This window comes from Mytilus californianus, unplaced genomic scaffold (assembly GCF_021869535.1).
Source record: "Mytilus californianus isolate M0D057914Y unplaced genomic scaffold, xbMytCali1.0.p SCAF_5, whole genome shotgun sequence".
NCBI classification, from domain to species: domain Eukaryota; kingdom Metazoa; phylum Mollusca; class Bivalvia; order Mytilida; family Mytilidae; genus Mytilus; species Mytilus californianus.
In genome coordinates, this window is record NW_026262701.1 from 7,603,770 (window position 1) to 7,622,181 (window position 18,412).

General features: G+C 33.6%; 1 protein-coding gene and 1 long non-coding RNA gene across 2 annotated transcripts in view; both read right to left on the reverse strand.

Annotated features, from left to right (window-relative positions):
• LOC127701545 (splicing factor 3B subunit 3-like) overlaps window positions 1–14,118 on the reverse strand; it is a 49,992-nt gene extending 35,874 nt beyond the window's left edge. Inside the window, exons 1-6 of the mRNA XM_052205459.1 lie at window positions 13,984–14,118; window positions 11,349–11,590; window positions 10,049–10,125; window positions 7,442–7,535; window positions 6,570–6,742; window positions 5,893–6,034 (exon numbers count right to left, since the gene is read on the reverse strand). Coding sequence (XP_052061419.1) covers window positions 5,893–6,034; window positions 6,570–6,742; window positions 7,442–7,535; window positions 10,049–10,125; window positions 11,349–11,574 — 712 coding nt within the window. The 5' untranslated portion in view covers window positions 11,575–11,590; window positions 13,984–14,118. The remainder of the gene's footprint in view (window positions 1–5,892; window positions 6,035–6,569; window positions 6,743–7,441; window positions 7,536–10,048; window positions 10,126–11,348; window positions 11,591–13,983) is intronic.
• On the reverse strand, window positions 3,093–4,838 carry LOC127701589 (uncharacterized). The gene is made up of 2 exons (XR_007982111.1): window positions 4,650–4,838; window positions 3,093–4,079 (listed from the first exon to the last, which is right to left on the reverse strand). It is a non-coding gene; the product is annotated as an uncharacterized LOC127701589 (long non-coding RNA).
• Window positions 14,119–18,412: the final 4,294 nt, after the last annotated feature.

The following is an 18,412-nucleotide window of genomic DNA, read 5'->3' on the forward strand; positions in this document are numbered from 1 at the left end:
TGATGGGAAACCTTTGACTTCTTTCTTTATATAAACTTTTGATTTGGTACCATAGAACTATGTAGAGTAAATGTACATTGCAACATGTCATCTCTTTCAACTCCAAGCAAAATTATATTTCCAAGCATAAAGTAATTTATGAATGAAATAAAATGCTCCGCAGGGGCGCAGCTTGATACGACCGCAGAGGTCGCACCCTGAACAGTTGGGGCAAGTATGAACACAACATTCAAGCTTGATTCAGCACTGAATTTGGATTGTAATTAAATATTTGACACAGCATAGGTTTCTGACACAGAATGAAAGTGGTCTAAGATACTTAAAAAAATTTAATTTACCTATTCAAACCATATCATTATTATTTGCTTTTATATAAATCAGAAATAACCAATTTAAAATGGAAAATTTTATAGAAAAAAAAAGGAAAAAGAATCCCCCCCCAAATTTTTTGAACCCCCTTATGATTCATCACCCCAAAACTCAATCCCAGCCTTCCCTTTGTGGTATGGTACCTTGCAGTACAATTTCATAAAGATCCATACACTTGAACACATGTTATTGTCTGGAAACTAGAAAAATGCTTGTTTTTTGGCCCCTTTTTGGTCCCAAATTCCTAAACGTTTAGGGCAATTACCCCCAAACTCAAACCCAGCTTTCCCTTTGTGATATGGAACCTTGTATTACAATTTCATAAAGATCCATACACTTACACACAAGTTATTGCCATGAAACTAGAAAAATGCTTGTTTTTTGCCCCTTTTTCCTAACATTTGGAGGCAATTACCCCCAAAATCAATCCCAGCATTCCCTTTGTGATATGGAACCATGTGATACAATGTCAAAGAGATCCATAGACTTACACACAAGTTATTGTCATGAAACTAGAAAAATGCTTGTTTTTTCCCCTTTTTGGCCCCTAATTCCTAAAATTTGGAGGCAATTACCCCCAAAATCAATCCGAGCATTCCCTTTGTGGTATGGTACCTTGCAGTACAATTTCAGAGAGATCCATACACTTGAACACAAGTTATTGTCTGGAAACTAGAAAAATGCTTATTTTTGGCCCCTTATTCCTAAACTTTTTGGGCAATTACCCCCAAACTCAAACCCAGCTTTCCCTTTGTGATATGGAACCTTGTAGTACAATTTCATAAAGATCCATACACTTACACACAAGTTATTGCCATGAAACTAGAAAAATGCTTGTTTTTTGCCCCTTTTTGGCCCCTAATTCTCAAATTTGGAGGCAATTACCCCCAAATTCAATCCCAGCATTCCCTTTGTGATATGGAACCTTGTGATACAATGTCAGAGAGATCCATAGACTTGCACACAAGTTATTGTCATGAAACTAGAAAAATGCTTGTTTTTTGCCCCTTTTTGGCCCCTAATTCCTAAAATTTGGAGGCAATTACCCCCAAAAATCAATCCCAGCATTCCCTTTGTGATATGGAACCTTGTGGTACAATGTCAGAGAGATCCATACACTTACACACAAGTTATGTCTGGAAGTTACAAAAATGCTTATTTTTGGCCCCTAATTCCTTAACTGTTGGTACCATAACCCCATTAATCAATCCCCACTTTCCCTTTGTGGTATTGAACCTTATTTTAAAATTTCATTGAGATCCATTCACTTAAACTAAAGTTAGAATGCGAAAACTAATGTGTCTTCGGACGACGACGACGCCATACCAATATACGACCACAAAATTTTTTTGCGGTCGTATAAAAAGAAGTTCTTAATTAAGAAATAAACTGATTCGCTGAGTGCAGCTGGATACACCCGCAGAGGTACTACCCTGAACAGCTGAGGCAAAAATGGACACAATATTCAAGCTTGATACAGGTCTGAATTTGGATTGTAATTAAATATTTGACATATTATAGTTTCTGAATAAATGTAGTCAATGAACTTGAAATCGGTTATATGAATTGAATTTATATTCAATTAAAGATTTCTTGCTGTTGTGCAATACTTAATAAATCTGTTGCCAGACTATAAACAAATAAAGTTCAATTTCTTCTCAATGTCATATTTGAAATTTATGAAAATCAATAGGGAGATTACATCAATAGCTATAAATAATTCACCAAAGTTTCATGTGAACTGCTTAAAGCATTTTTGAGTTGTTGTCCAAAAACTGGAAAATCCCCCCTTTTTTAATGAATAAAACCTCATAACTCAGAAATGTAAAATCTAAAATTTATAAAATTCTAAAGGGAGCTTACGGATTGATAATTTAGTCTTAGATGCAAGATTTTTTTATCAGTTGTTAGTGGCTTTGAACTAGCTGTCAGTAGCTGCGAGTACTCTCAGATTTGTACTTAGTGTCTTTTTGTTGTTTGGATGTACAACTACCTGACCACGTCCACTTGTATTTGTATTTATCCATCTGATGAGTTAAGCCTCTTTCAACTGATTTTTATAGTTCTTTCTTATATTGTACTGTTACACCACTGTCCCAGGTTAGGGGGAGGGTTGGGATCCCGCTAACATGTTTGAGCCCGCCAGATTCTGTATGTACATGTATGTGCCTGTCCCAAGTCAGCAGCCTATAAAAGTGTAATTCAGTGGTTGTCGTTTGTTTATGTGTTGCATATTTGTTCATTTTTTACATAAAATAGCCGTTAGTTTTCTTGTTTGAATTGTTTTACATTGTCATTTCTGGGCCTTTTACAGCTGACTGTGCGGTATGGGCTTTGCTCATTGTTGAAGGCCGTACTGTGACCTATAGCTGTTAATTTCTGTGTCATTTGGTCTCTTGTGCATGTGTGGAGAGTTGTCTCATTGGCAATCATACCACATCTTCTTTTTTATATTTACATCAACAGATATAAAAAATTCACCAAAGTCAAGGTGAGACAACAAAACTTAGTTGTAAGATCTCTGAAATTTTTTACACGGTACGAGTTTTTCTCATTGTTGGAGATTGTACGGTGACAGTAACACCTGTAACTGCTTAAACCCATTTCTTATGCACTTTAGTTTGATAAACTCACTGAATATCATACCACATCTCCTTATTTTTATATGCATTACAATTTACATGTGCATGTAATTGTAAATATATATATATATCAGAACAAAATTCATTGCGTCACTTTTATTTATGCATCCTTTGGCACAATACAAGTTCTAAAATTACACAACATAAAACAACTAAATGTTATTTCAGATGAAAGTTTTGTTTCAGTTCCATTCATAGGATTTATTAGAATTTTGTATGTTTTGCCAAGTCCAATAATTCGCTCTATGTGACATAGAGACATAGTTGACTAAACCACCAGGTGTCAAACATTCAAGAATTTTCAGTGTTTCTGTTTTTATTTGATGAAAAGGTTGCCTGAGCTCTAGGAGCTTTAGGTTCTATCACGGGATAATCTGTGCTGTCAATAATAATCCAAGTCGTAGGAAACTTTAATTTGAAGTTGGATGGTGAAAAATACCTGACTAAACCACTAGATGGCCAAGTGTTAGCCTCACACCACTGTTTAGACATAAAAACAATCCATGTATACACAATATTCTTAACACTAGATTCAATCTAGAATCTAGACAGTTCAAAGTTGGTTGTATGATGCCTCAATTTCATCAAAGTCATAAAAAAACTGATTTTCAACTGACACCCTATCAATTTGAAAATATATGTATCTCAAACAATGTGCTGCTGGACCAAGTGTGGTCAAAACAAATAAAAATTTAGTATACAACTCTAAACCGGTATAAAAATGCATGGCTGTGTCACGTGTCTTCATTTCAAAATTCTCTGCTGAAAACATAGGCATTGATGGTGTTTGCGTAATTCCATCTGTGAAGCTCAACATTAGCTCGGCAGTTGGTGGTGGACAGTCATAAATCCTTTCTGCAGTATGAATGACTTCTTCAGGAAAACCAACTTTACAATCAAAACTTTCCTCTAGATTTCTACTACAATATTCATCAAGTTTAGTTCTTTTGTTTTCACAGGAAACTGCCCTGATTTTTCTATTTGCGGACGATTCAGTCTCTTGCTTGGTCTAGGAAAATAGGCTGGGAATTGCAGTAGACTTAAGTCTCTGTATGGTGGGTTTGCGCCCTGAAAAAGGTTATAAAACATTAGTTTTTTTATAATTAAATGAACTTCCATTAGCAATGTATACTTTGTACTACCTGGCGAAATATTAACTAGATTTATTCATTACAATCTGGATAAAACTATGTTTGCCTGATTCAATTTATGTTATGTAAATCCAAAGGACAAACAATGAGAGACTTATGCAACAAACGTACATTGTTTGTACCTAAATAACTATAATATAGATGAGAGCATGTCATTGTTTTGTTCCTGTTAACATTGTCATTGATATTTTTCAAGAAAGTCTATGAGGCATAGCTTATGCATTCCTGTCATTACTACATTAGCATAATTACTGCTAAAATAATTCTCAGTATGATATACCTCTTGTAAGAAATCATTATAATTGTAGCAATCACCAAAAATTCTCAAACAGATCACATTGAATCGTAATCCAAAAAATTATGACGTCTTGAATTACCCACCCCCTTTTATTCTAAAACGATAATTGCGGTTGTAAACAGACTTTGGTTTATTCGCATGGCGATTACATATATAACTATATATTTCACAAAGAAAATAGAGTTTTACCATGAATAGTTTCCTGCACGTAGTCTTTTTCAGTAAAACGTGCCTTGCAAACAACAGCTGATTGAGATGGACTCCACGATATCATCGTGTTCTCGTCCAATCTGCGTATGGGCCATGGCGTTGATCCAACTTTTCCTCCTTTTTAAGTCATTTGGAAATGCATGTCCTCCTCTTAAATGACATCCAGGTACACAACAACAAGTATTTGGCATCGTTAATTAAAAATATAACTGAAATAGTTGCACAGTGCAGAAACCGGAAGAAGAGGAACAGGATCCGCTACCACGGCGCCACCTATTCAGGAACGATAATTTGCTACTTTATATAACTGCGAAAACGAAAATAACGTTAGACGGGTTCACGTGCATAAACAGAAATGCGCTTTAACTTGAATTGTATAATATAATTCATGTTCAGTCGACCTTTAATTATTATATCAACGACTGAAATGATTTATAAACATCTAGATTGCAGATAACACTCGAAATTAACCCGAGCTCTTTCCACACGGAATTCAAATAATTCTAGTTTGTCAATCGGTTGACTGCTTATAATGCAAAATACTAATATATCAAAAGTTTTTAAAACTAACAAAACACAATGATCGTTTCTCTATTTCCCAATGTAAATGAAATGAAACAAAAAACATTTTATATCGCAATAAGAAGAGGAGAGAATTCAACATTTCCGGATCTACTTGGAGTCTAATGACCCCCCACGTAGATAAGTTGGATATCGCGGAAGGAAGGATTAACCCGGCAACTAGAAAGGCATTAAAGCACTGCCTTTAAAAATAAAGTACAGTATCCCATCAAAGAAAGTATTTCACCAGGGCTCTTGACCTTGATTTCAGTCCATTCCTTTGTTTCAAAATAAAGAAAAACATATTTACTTTGTAAAGTAGTAAACAATTAAATGATAGACTTCTTGTATATTCTATTGTCAATGGTTTATGGTATAAAAGTTCTGACATTTTGTGTATCAATACAGAGCAATCTTTTCAAAGCATTTGTATGATATTGACCAAGGATTATACCAGGAAAAAAGTTAAGGGAGATGGAGGTGTGGGGGACAACACTTTTATTATTACCCCATTGCCAATCATTTTTGTTTTCATTTGTAACATATTTGCATTTGCTTCCTTCCCTGTTTCACACTGAAAAAAATATAATGTGGTGTCCAACCCTCCCAAACATTTCCTGTCCAACCCTCCGAAACATTTCCTAACAGACATCCACTATACCTGATACAAGAAAATTGGCATGCTCATCAAGTGGTTCAGAGTACTTTCTAACAACATGGTTCAATCCCAAGTCCAGTTCATAATAGGTCAGTAATTGTTGTGCTTTTTCTGCTACTTCTCCTGAGGGATCACTGTCTGACTCCTGTAAATTAAATGAATTTTCATTTATATTTCAACCTTTAACAAAGATTATTCCAGTTTATCAAAACCAGCACACAAATTATTTTCCAAAGTACTCATCTCAAGACAGTTAGACCCAGGGTTTGTGCTACTACAGAATCAAAGGAAGTTGAGACTTTAAAGAGAAATTGTTGATAGCCTGCATCACTACAACTACCAAACAAATATTATAGAGTGCTTTTCAAGTTTTTTTAAGAGTATCACAATTATTTATTTTTGAAGCGTACATGATTTTTAGTTTTGCTCTGAACAATCCCAATCCATTTTCTCTAGCTCACTATAAATTTGAAGAAAACATGTTTTACTGCACTGTTTCTTTGTATTTATGATGAAAACTGTCTATTTGTTTGGAAACTTCACAAATACTATCTTTAGCATAACATCCTTACTACAGTAAAGAAAACAAATACAGATATGCATTAAAATGGAAATTTTGTAAAAATATTTTTTCTTTACCACTATGAAATCACATTTGTATTTAAAACAAAGGTACTCACTTCATAATCAATTTCAAGGCAAGCAAATGTTGGATTTTCAAAACCAACATCAACTCCAACTATGTGATAAACCAGTGTGTTAGCTTTGTGAGCTTCTAGAGGTGAAGAAATAGTCAGTCTAGCTTGTGCATCTCTGTTTAATATGTATACCAATTTTTGTTTTTCAACTGCACCTGTTAGTAATTATAGAAATATTTTTAAAATTCATTAAATAATCTAGAATAGGATGTAATATTTCCCCCCATGTATGACATATTCTTATTAGTTGAAAATATGTTTATTAGACTAATAGAGTTAAATTTTCTTGACATTGTATAATAATCCTGCTACATCAATATTAATATCTTGTCTTTAATCTTGTATAATTTGTTCATTAATTTAATATCAAATTTACACTATCTGAATCCTAAAGTATAATCTTCAAGTTAGCGTAAGTTTCAATCAATTTATTCCCTAATCCTTGGAAACAGCTTTGATGCCCCTTTCATTCTGTTTTACATTTGTTTTCATAATCTGTTTTATTTCTGAAAAAGACATTTTGCTTTTGTTTTAATAAACCAACTGATTTTACTGATATATTTCAGTAGTCTTTTAAAGATTGATTGATTGGTGTATAACACCACTCTCAGCACTATTATGATATTTCATGGCAGTCAGTTTTTATTGGTGGAGGAAGCCAGAGTCCCCAGAGAAAATCACAGATCTTTGGTAGGAAAACTGACAATCCTAGTTAAATAAGATTGGAATGCGCATTGGCCATGTGCAGAATTCGGACTCACAACCTCAGTGTTGACAGGCTAGTAATACAGTAGTTGGACTACTTAGACCACTCGGCCATTGAGGCTCCCTTAGTAGTCTTTTATGTGAAATACCTATCATAACAGCTCTTCCTTTAGGATCCACAGCTAGGTACTGTCCAGGAACAATCCTTCTACAACCACTTTTACCAAATGTCTCTTGATGAACCTAATTTTTGAAAGTGTGAATTAATGTTACAATGTACAGTTGACTCTTATTAATGGCAAAACTAAAATGTCAGACAAAATTATGCGAATAAAAGAAGTCAACTAATATAATGACAATATAACTGACCTTGAAATGATGTTTGGTCAAATAATTTAGTGGAATGAAACCTATGTTAATAAAGTGCTTCGCCGAGCGCAACTGGATACAACCACAGATGTCTAACCCTCAACAGTTAGGGCAAAAATGGACACAATATTCAAGTTTGATACAGGTCTGAATTTGGATTGTAATTAAATATTTGACACATTATAGGTTTCTGACACAGAATAAATGTAGTCAAAGAACTTGAAATTGGTTATATGATTTGAATTTATATTCAATTGAAGATTTCTTGCTGTTGTGCAATACACTGTGTTGTTGCACAAAACTTAGTAAACCTGTTTTCAGACTATATACAAAGAATTAGCAAAATAAATTGTGACCCCTAATTTATTTTTTGGAAAATTAATAATTTCTTAAATCTTGAGGAAAAAAATTAACATTTTCTTTTTGTAAAATGTGGTACAATTTAAGAGACATCCATACACTTGAGCACAAGTTATTGTTTAATAAACTGCTTCGCTGAGCGCAGCTGGATACGCCCGCAGAGGTCTCACCCTGAACAGTTGGGGCAAAAATGGATACAATATTCAAGCTTGATACAGGTCTGAATTTGGATTGGAATTAAATATTTGACATACATCTATTATAGGTTTCTGAATAAATGTAGTCAAAGAACTTGAAGTTGGTTATATGAATTAAATTTATATTCAATTAAAGATTTCTTGCTGTTGTGCAATACACTGTGCTGTTGCGCAATACTTAGTAAATCTGTTGTCAGACTATAAACAAATAAAATTTATAAAATTCTAAAGGGAGCTTACATCAATAGATATCAACATCAAAGTTTCATGAGAACTGCTGAAAGCATTTTTGAGTTATTGTCCGAAAACTGGAAAATCCCCCTTTTTTTTATGAATAAAACCCCATAACTCGGAAACGTAAAATCTAAAATTTATAAAAATCTAAAGGGAGCTCATGTCAATAGATATAAACAATTAACCAAAATTTCTTGCAAGTTGGTGAAAGCATTCTGGAGTTATTGTCCGAAAACTGGAAAATCCCCCTTTTTTTAATGAATAAAACCCCATTACTCGGAAACGTAAAATCTAAAATTTATAAAAAACGAAAGGGAGCTCACGTCAATAGATATAAACAATTCACCAAAGTTTTAAGCAAATTGGTTAAAGCGTTTTTGAGTTAATGTCCGACATGTTGACGACGGACGGACGGACAGACGGACGGACAGACGGACGTACAACGGTATACCATAATACGTCCCGTAAACGGGCGTATAAAAACTAGAAAAATGCTTGTTTTGGCCCCTTATTCCTGAACGGTTTGGGCAATTACCCCCAAAATGAATCCCAACCTTCTACTTGTGGTATTGAACCTTGTGGTACAATTTCAGAGCAATCAAAATACTTATACACAAGTTATTGTCCTGAAACTAGAAAAATGCTTGTTTTGGGTCCCTTATTGGCCCCTAATTCCTAAATGGTTGGGACCATCACCCCCAAAAACAATCCCAACCTTCCTTTTGTAGTGTTGAACCTTTTGATTAAATTTCATAGAGATCCATACACTTAAACTAAAGTTATTGTCCAGAAACCACATGTCCACGGAATACAACGACGACGATGTGATAGCATTATATGAAAGCAAAACTTTTTTGCAGTCGTATAAAAACCCATTACAAAAAGTTTGTTTTCCTTTTTTTGTCACAATTCTGCAAGATTTTTCTCATAGATAAAATTAGACTCATCCAAACGTGAAAGACTTCAAGTTAGAAGTAAGAGATACCCACGAACAATTTGGAATTTTCTTGTTTCATAGATTGAAAATTTGTTTGGTCTATTTGGATATAAACAAGAATGTGTCCCTAGTACATGGATGCCTCACTCTCACTATCATTTTCTATGTTCAGTGGACAGTGAAATTGGGGTCAAAACTCTAATTTGACATTAAAATTAGAAAGATCATATCATAGGGAACATGGGTACTAACGGTCAAGTTGATTGGACTTCCAACTTCAAAAACTACCTTGACCAAAAACTTTAACCTGAAGCGGGACAGACAAATGGACTAAGGAACGGTCACACAGACCGAAAAACATTATGTCCCTCTTCTATCGTAGGTGGGGCATAAAAAGAACACAACATTGTTTCAGAAACAAAATCTTGTGGAAACAAATTGGGAAAGTTCTGTTATCTTTAATACTAATAAGTATAAATGCAAAATTTCACCAAAAATACTTTAAAAATGTGATCAAGATCAGTTTGCACGCTGACAGTAGTATTCGGCAATTTTAGAAGCTACATTTATTAGTTCTTATAATATAGATGTTCATTTCTTTTTAAAACATGAAAATTCAAATATGTGATGAACTTTTTACTGATCAGTTGTAAACCTACCCTTTCAAATACATTCTTCTGGGGTATGTATTCCAAGATGGTAATTCTTCCAGAGTCGGACCCAACCACAATGTAATCTGAAATTATGAATTCACTCATAAATTGAAAATCGGCTTACAATAATTATAAGGATTAATTTACAAAATTTTAATCCACATGTTCAGTATTTTAAAATCACATGATAAAACACAAATCTCCTCACCTATTTTGCATATAAAAACATGCTCATGAAGTAAGTTTTCTGATTTATCTATGTTACCCATAATTCATATCAGAAGTCTTTAATTGTACCAGTTGTTGGAATTTGAACCTACACGTATGGTACCGTCTGCCGTTAATTTGATTTTACTGAACTAAGAATCAGTCAAACCAAGCCCCCCCGTCATTAAATATCAGGGCTCACACTACTTCAGAATCATAGGGAGAAGTGACTTCTCTTTTTGAAACTGATAGGGAGAAGTGGGGAGATTTGAAACAGAGGTGCTTGTTTGCTCACGGCGGTTTTTACTATATTACAAAGGGCCAAATGTATCTTATTTTCTTTTTATGTTGTTTAATTCATATCTGAGTATACAATTAAAGCAACAGTTCAAATTCAAAATTGCACAATTATATTAGTCCTCTTGTCAGAAAACTACCAACTAAATATCTAGCACTAAAAAGATTTTTTTTTTATATCAAAATGGAAAAGAAAGTATAATACATATGAATTACAATTCAACTAAAAAACTATTCTGTTTATCATGTTTATGAAATTCAGTGTTTCTCATTAAAAAGGTATATAAATTTAACAAAGTTAAGCTGTGACATAATATATTGATATTAGTGTAATAGTCCCAGAATGAAGCAACTTTAATCAAATAAATTGAAACAATGCATATACATGTACACGGAAATATATATATATTAATCAAGTAGATCTAACCAAAAGTCTGTTAATGTGTGTGGAATGCGTAATTTTTCCTTTTTGGATCAATGTTCTTGTCAGTTGTGCCATTCATGCGTCCGTAGTTATCGTAAGAATACAGATTTCTGTCTTAACTTGTGCGTTTCTGATCAATCCCGCCTTCGATCCGTAGTTCGTGACGGACGGGAAAGCGACTTTATCGCCCCAGTCGCCGGCTAGCATGAGCCCTGAATATACTGACAAACTTCAAAAGTTAGCATTTCATCACAGATTCATTAATGCTCATTGGTTTTTATTTCATAAAAAATGTGTAGTTGGAAAGTATAACTTGATATAAGACACCCAAGGAAGATATATAAATAAATTAACAGCAGGAGTAATAATATGACTTACCTTTAGAACCACCAGTCAGTCTGAAAGGAATAAGAGCTCTAATTGTTCCAAATATTTCCACTGACAACAAAGGGTAACATTTTCCAGTATTTGGGTCATGTTTTAGAAGTTCCAATATTTTGCCTCTGGATACAACTATTTCTTGCAGCTTGCTTCCAGAAAAGTTGCCATGGATTGCATGTGCAATACCAGTAGCTCTTTGCAGAGTTAAGTTATACAGATACATTCTTCAGTACTTAAGCCTGAAATACCGATAAAACAATTATGAGATGTATTTGATTTTTTTCAACAAGGTGGGACCAATTACCCAAATGGGATGTAAAATCCTGGTTGTGAAAAATATCTCACATGGGAAAAAAATTTATAGTGCCAAAAAAATAATAGTTTTTGGTTACCAGTAACAACTTTATTAATAACCGAGTTGCTAGATTGGTTCCTCTAAAAGTGAAAATATTCATTTTGCAAAGGTCAACCTCATTTTAGAAGAGTTTCCTTTGTCTAGTTTGTCATATGTGGAGCAGGATCTGCTTACCCTTCCGGAGCACCAGAGATCACCTCTAGTTTTGTTTTAAAGGGATTTGTGTTGCTATTGCTTTAGTTTTTATACTTTGTGCTTTTTAATTTTTCAATGTCTGTGTTGTTTACTGTGGATTCGTTAATATTCGTTGGATACCAATTTTCGTGGATTTCGTGGGTACTGGGGAACAACGAATTTAAATGTTCAACGAATGACATATTTTCTAAAGGAATGTATACACACTTTGCCAAAGCCACGAAATTAAATATCCACGAACATGCAACTTTTCCTCAATCCACGAAAACTGGTACCCACGAAAATAAATTTATCCACAGTATACCGGTAACAGTCTCGTCTATTCTTTTTCATTACAAATGTGTTTTTATTTTGAATTTTCAGTCGGTCAAGTTTCAGGGTTAGAAAATTTACTTTACCGATGGTTTATTAATTTTGTGACATCTCAGGGTTAGATAATAGTCAATTACGAATCCACTATTTTGTAATGCCATATCACTTGATATTTATCAACGTATTTTATGAGTAGCATGACCGGTGTCTAAGTGGAGCAGGATCTGCTTACCCTTCCGGAGCACCTTCTTGTGTTTAGTGTACTGTTGTTTGTCTTTTTCTTTTTTAACAATGGCATTCTCATTTTATGAATTATGAGTTTGAAGGTATCTTTAGTAGCTTTTGCCTCTCTTTTATATTTGAACATGTTGCAACATTTTTTGGCACAGTAAATTTATATCCTGGGTAAGTGGTACCAATCTGTAAATAGGAGCATTATCTACCTCCACCAAGTTTTACATTGATTTATTGAACAGTGGAAGTTATTGAATGTTTATTATTAACATAATTCGTAATTAGGAAGTGGCTGCTCTTTCAGTCTCTACAAAACGCTGATCAGTTGTTGTTCCGGATAATATAAATCCAATTCAGGTCCTTCAAATTTTGCTGAGTTTGGATTGAAAATTTGTTTTATACTCCCCGAAAGGAAAGGATCTTGGGAAATCAAGGTAATCATTTGAAAAAAGAAGTAGATCATTGTCATCTTAATGATACAAAGGATTGTAACTTACTTTTATCATTACTTCACGAATTTTTTTGCACCAACAAGAACTCAAAGGTGAAAAATTTTATTATAAGAAAAAATTTCTTGTCATCATTGATTTCATAGCAAAATTGGGTCTTAAAGTTAAGAGCAAAATTACTTTCAAAGTCCAGATGTAAATATGGCTTCTGATTTGTGACATCGAAGTAGGCCACAGCAAAAACTTACAATCGCCTTTACAGATGTCATAATTATTTGGACTAGGTATGCACTGTTAAGCAAATATAAATTTAAGAAGATGTGGTATGATTGCCATTGAGACAACACTCCACAAGAGAACAAATGACACAGAAATTAACAACTATAGGTCACCAAATGGCCTTCAACAATGAGTAAAACCCATACTGCATAGTCTTAACTTGGGATAGGCACATACAGAATGTGGCGGGGTTAAACTAGTATGAAGGCGCCAACCTACCACGTACCTGGGACAGTGGTGTTACAATACAACATAAGAATAAACTATAAAAATCAGCTGAAAAGGGCTCAACTCATCAGATGGATACAAAGCAGAAATACATCTAACAAAAACACAGAGTGGACATGGCCACAACAAAAAGACACTAAGCACAGATATCTGACAGTACTCACAGCTAGTTATAGCCTATAACTAATAAAAAACATCATGCATCTATGTAACCGTAATATATTTAACTTTTAATTTGTGCTGTTTATATGCATTATACGTAAAAGGCAAAATGCATGTCATTTAAGATTTTCTGTGGTATATATTGGGTTAGATTGACATGTCTTAGTTCTGCTGTATTCGGTGTTTTCGCAGCCTGACAATAGACAAAACAGCTTTAAATGGTTGATATATACCGTAGAATTGGCTTTATTGAATTAAAATATACTTTAATTGCATGGAACATGCTATAGAAGGCTTTTCTTGTATGCTCTAAAAATCACTGAACCAGGGTGTTAAAAACACAGGGAATACAATGTATTGTAAAGGTTCGTGTGCTTTTATACGGGGTTGTTATCATTGAATGTTATGTAATTTGCACCTTATTTCCTTTTCATGACATGTCAGCATCAGAAAAGCATTCGATTTCAATGGATTTAGGTCACTACTACGTTAAATGGTGATCAAACCGGCATTTTCCATTTTCCTAGCGTTTCCGGAAGCGGAAGTGTTCTTCTGAATGAATAAACCAATAACCCAAATGTGATTCAATATCGCAAATCAAGACAACGTACTAGTCTGTACCGCGAATGCCGCATAACTCCGTAGACCATTTAAAATTTGATTTAACTGCCATTAGTATATATACGCAATGGTGATTTCTGGACGCATTTTTTTATTTAAAGGAATCTCACATTATGAACAAGTTAAGTGTTTTTTTGTTGTTGTTATAAAAGATGGGATTAATATACCAGTTCAGTTCACGGTTTCCTGTATTTGTAAAGCAAAATATTGTCCTATGAAATATTGTCCCCCAAGACAATATTTCATGACTTTGTATCATGAAATTCTGTCCTCATCTATGTCCCCATCTGAAAGAATGTCCAGAAAAGAACAAATTTCCATATGAAATTTTGTCCATATAGTGTTGAAGAGGCTATGTACACCTGTTAAACATAAAAGTAACTAGATATCATTGAGATGGGAGCCATCTCTGTGGGCCCCGCTGTGAATAATGTGTGGTAAAAAAATTGTATCTTTATCATTGGACATGGGGTTGTCAACTGAAACCGAAGTTTATGACCTTGACCTTTGACCTAGGAAGTTGTACATAAATTATGACACACCCTCTGGTGTTGGTTTATATACATGTCAAGTATAAACATTGAAATCATAACGGTTCTCAAGATATAGAGCGGACATGATCTGTACCATAGGACATGGGGTTGTCAACTAAAACCAGTTTTTGACTAGACCTTTGACCTAGGAAGTTGTACATACATTATGACACACCCTCTGGTGTTGGTTAATATACATGTCAAGTATAAACTTTGAAATCATAACGGTTCTCTAGATATAGAGCGGACACAATTTGTTACGGACGGACGGACAGACTGATCACTATAGGGCATCCGCCATTCGGCGGGGCTCTAATAATAAAAATACTGAAACACAAATATATACTTAAAAGTTGAGAATGTTTCTTATGTAACAAAAATTGTGCATGATACTCAAGATAAAGGTACTAAACTTTCCTTTATTTCTCCTGTCTTCACATCTCTTGTGTTGTTTTTAACACTTTTCCAAATGTAATGGGCTTGTTTAAGTTGATTGTCTTGTATCTCTATATATCCTAACGATGTGTTTTCCATCTTTTCTTGGTGGCATGTTTTTCCAGTATTCATTAATCTTAGTTCCTATCAATCTTTTCCATTCGATTTTCTTAATTGGATTTTCTATGTAATAGCTACATGACTTCAGGTTGTATGATTTAGAAATAGTTTTCCCCACTCTATTGGTAAGGTCGTTTTCTCTATGGTCAGCAAGAACTATTTGTCTGCGCAGAATTCCCACTCTATGGTTCCTGTGTTTCTGGAAATGTTCATAAAGAAGGTAAGTATGTTTTTCTCCATGGTTCTGCTCCTACTAGAGGGTAGACAGCCGTATTTGATGTATAATATGAACCAATATATTATGTTCCAGATTACAGTAACAAAAATACAGAACTCCAAGGTAAATTAAAAGGTTTTTCGTTGGAACAATAATATACGCAATAATTAAAATATTTTTAATTTATTTTCAGTCAGATATTCAAATATGAATTTTTATAATGAATTCATATTTAAAGTTTCTTGCATCATTCTATGATTCTAAGTCATCTGTTTGCCCCTAGTAATGATATTAATTTATTAAAGAGTTATATAACATTTTATTTGTTAATACTGAAGTCTCAGTATAATGATTTTTCAATATTAAAAGTACAGTTAATGTTCAGAGAAATAAGATTATATGGAAAATAAAATGCTCCGCTGGGCGCAGCTTGATACAACCGCAGAGGTGGAACCCTGAACAGTTGGGGCAAGTATGGACACAACAATCAAGCTTGATACAGCACTGAATTTGGATTGTAATAGAATATTTGACACATCTTAGGTTTCTGACACAGAATGAATGTGGTTTAAGTACTTAAAAATAGATTTTTAATTTACCTATTCAAACCATATCATTATTATTTGCTTTTATATATAAATCAGAAATAACCAATTTAAAATGGAAAATTTAAAAGAAAGAAAAAGGAAAAAAAAATCCCCCCCCCCCCCCCCCAATTTTTTTAATCCCCTTATGATTCATCACCCAAAAACTCAATCCCAGCCTTCCCTTTGTGGTATGGTACCTTGCAGTACAATTTCAGAGAGATCCATACACTTGAACACAAGTTATTGTCTGGAAACTAGAAAAAATGTTTATTTTTGGCCCCTTTTAGGCCCCTTATACCTAAAAGTTTTGGGCAATTACCCCCAAACTCAATTCCAGCTTTTCCATTGTGATATGGAACCTTGTAGTACAATTTCAGAAAGATCCATACACTTACACACAAGTTATTGTCATGAAACTAGAAAAATGCTTGTTTTTTGCCCCTAATTCCTAAAATTTTGAGGCAATTACCCCCAAAATCAATTGAACCTTTTGTTAAAAATTAATAGAGATCCATTCACTTAAACTAAAGTTAGAGTGGGAAAACCAATGTGTCTTCGGACAACGTCATACCAATATACGACTGCAAAATTTTTTTGCGGTCGTATAAAAAACTATTAAATTTTTAATCAATATCAATCTTAAAATTTAACTTTTTCAAGCTGATAAATCACTTCAGGCAGTTGTAACTCATTTATAGAAATTCTTTGTTTTGAACTATTAGTAGGCCTAAACAATAGGACAATCCTTACTAAGAATATGCCTTTTTGAGGATTCCATTTGACGTAATTATTACCTTCGTGTTTTGTGTTACTAAACTTAAAAGATGCGTTGTTACTGTGCTTATCCTGAAGGCTTTGGCCTATTACAATACCAATTGCTCAAACAGTTTACCAAAATTGCAGTTTGAATTCATCTCAACAAACTGATCAACTGGTAAAATATTTTAGCCAATTGCTTCAGTGAAAGGTTGTTAGATAACAGGATTTGTAAGAACTGTAATATAAATTTGGTGGAAGATGAGTTACATTTTCTATTAAACTGTCCAAAATTTTCTCATTTAAAGAAGGAGTTAGTGTTCAACTGTTTAAATAAAAACATTACTAATACTACAGATATTAATTCCCAGTTTATGTGGTTGTTAAGTAATGAAGACACTGATGTGTGCAAAAGTATAGCTAAGTACCTTAACATGTGTTTTTTACTTAGAATAAAAGTGTAAAATTTTTTTGTTTGTTGGCTATTTATAATGTACTTATCTTTTTTATACTAGAGTAACTCCCCTTGGAACACATAATATTTTGATACTTGTGTAGTATTAATTTTAGTTAGATTGTTTAAATGTTATTCTTTGTTGTATCTATGCTATTAATGATTATGTTCATATGTTCTCGCTGCATTGAAGACCCATTGGTGGCCTTCGGCTGTTGTCTGCTCTATGGTCCGGTTGTTGTTTCTTTGACACATTCCCCATTTCCGTTCTCAATTTTATAATTGAGCTTTCTTTAATAAAATATTTCGTATTTTATATGTATGAAGTGAGTGCAGTGAAATAAAGGTAATGCTAACCATCCAATATTATTTACTTAATGGCTGTGTAATGAAAGTGAAATAAACTAATCAACTAGTATAATATAAGTCACTTGTTTAAAAAGGTCCGACTTTGACATGAATACTTCTATCCTAATGACAATTTATAAATAATTAGTTCTTTCAATTGTTTGGTTAGTCAATAACTTATTGCTTTGTTTGTTAACAGGAAGTTATTGTGTAATTGTAAATTGGATATTTTTTTATATAACAATTACTGATCTGCTGGCATTAAAGGGAAATAATTTTGAATTCACTCATTGTAAAAAAAATTTTTGTATATATTTTCTTGTGTGAATGTCAATTTATCAGCTTGTTATAGTGGATGAAATCTACACTACATACATTTTAAGGTCACTAATATGAAATTGTTTGACCTATATTATGCGTCTTGTCTACCCCCACAAGAGATGTTTTTATTGTCCGAATGCCACAGAATAGACGTCTGATCTGTAATTTTCCTATCGTTTTGACTGATTGTAGATTGTCATGGCAGAAATGCATGCATAGCAGGAGATGCTTACCCCTTTGACACCAGTCTTGCTCCTCTTGGGAGTTTATGGAATTCCCTCAGTTTGATTTTTACCTTGGTTTGTATGTTACCACTGAATGGATTTATGAGATATCTGTCGGTAAATTACTGTTTCTTACATATATGTTGATTGCCTGTCTATCTTTTTTACAACAAATGTGGAATGTGTCGGACATAACTGACAAACGGTAAAAGTGATGCTACCCAAATTTGT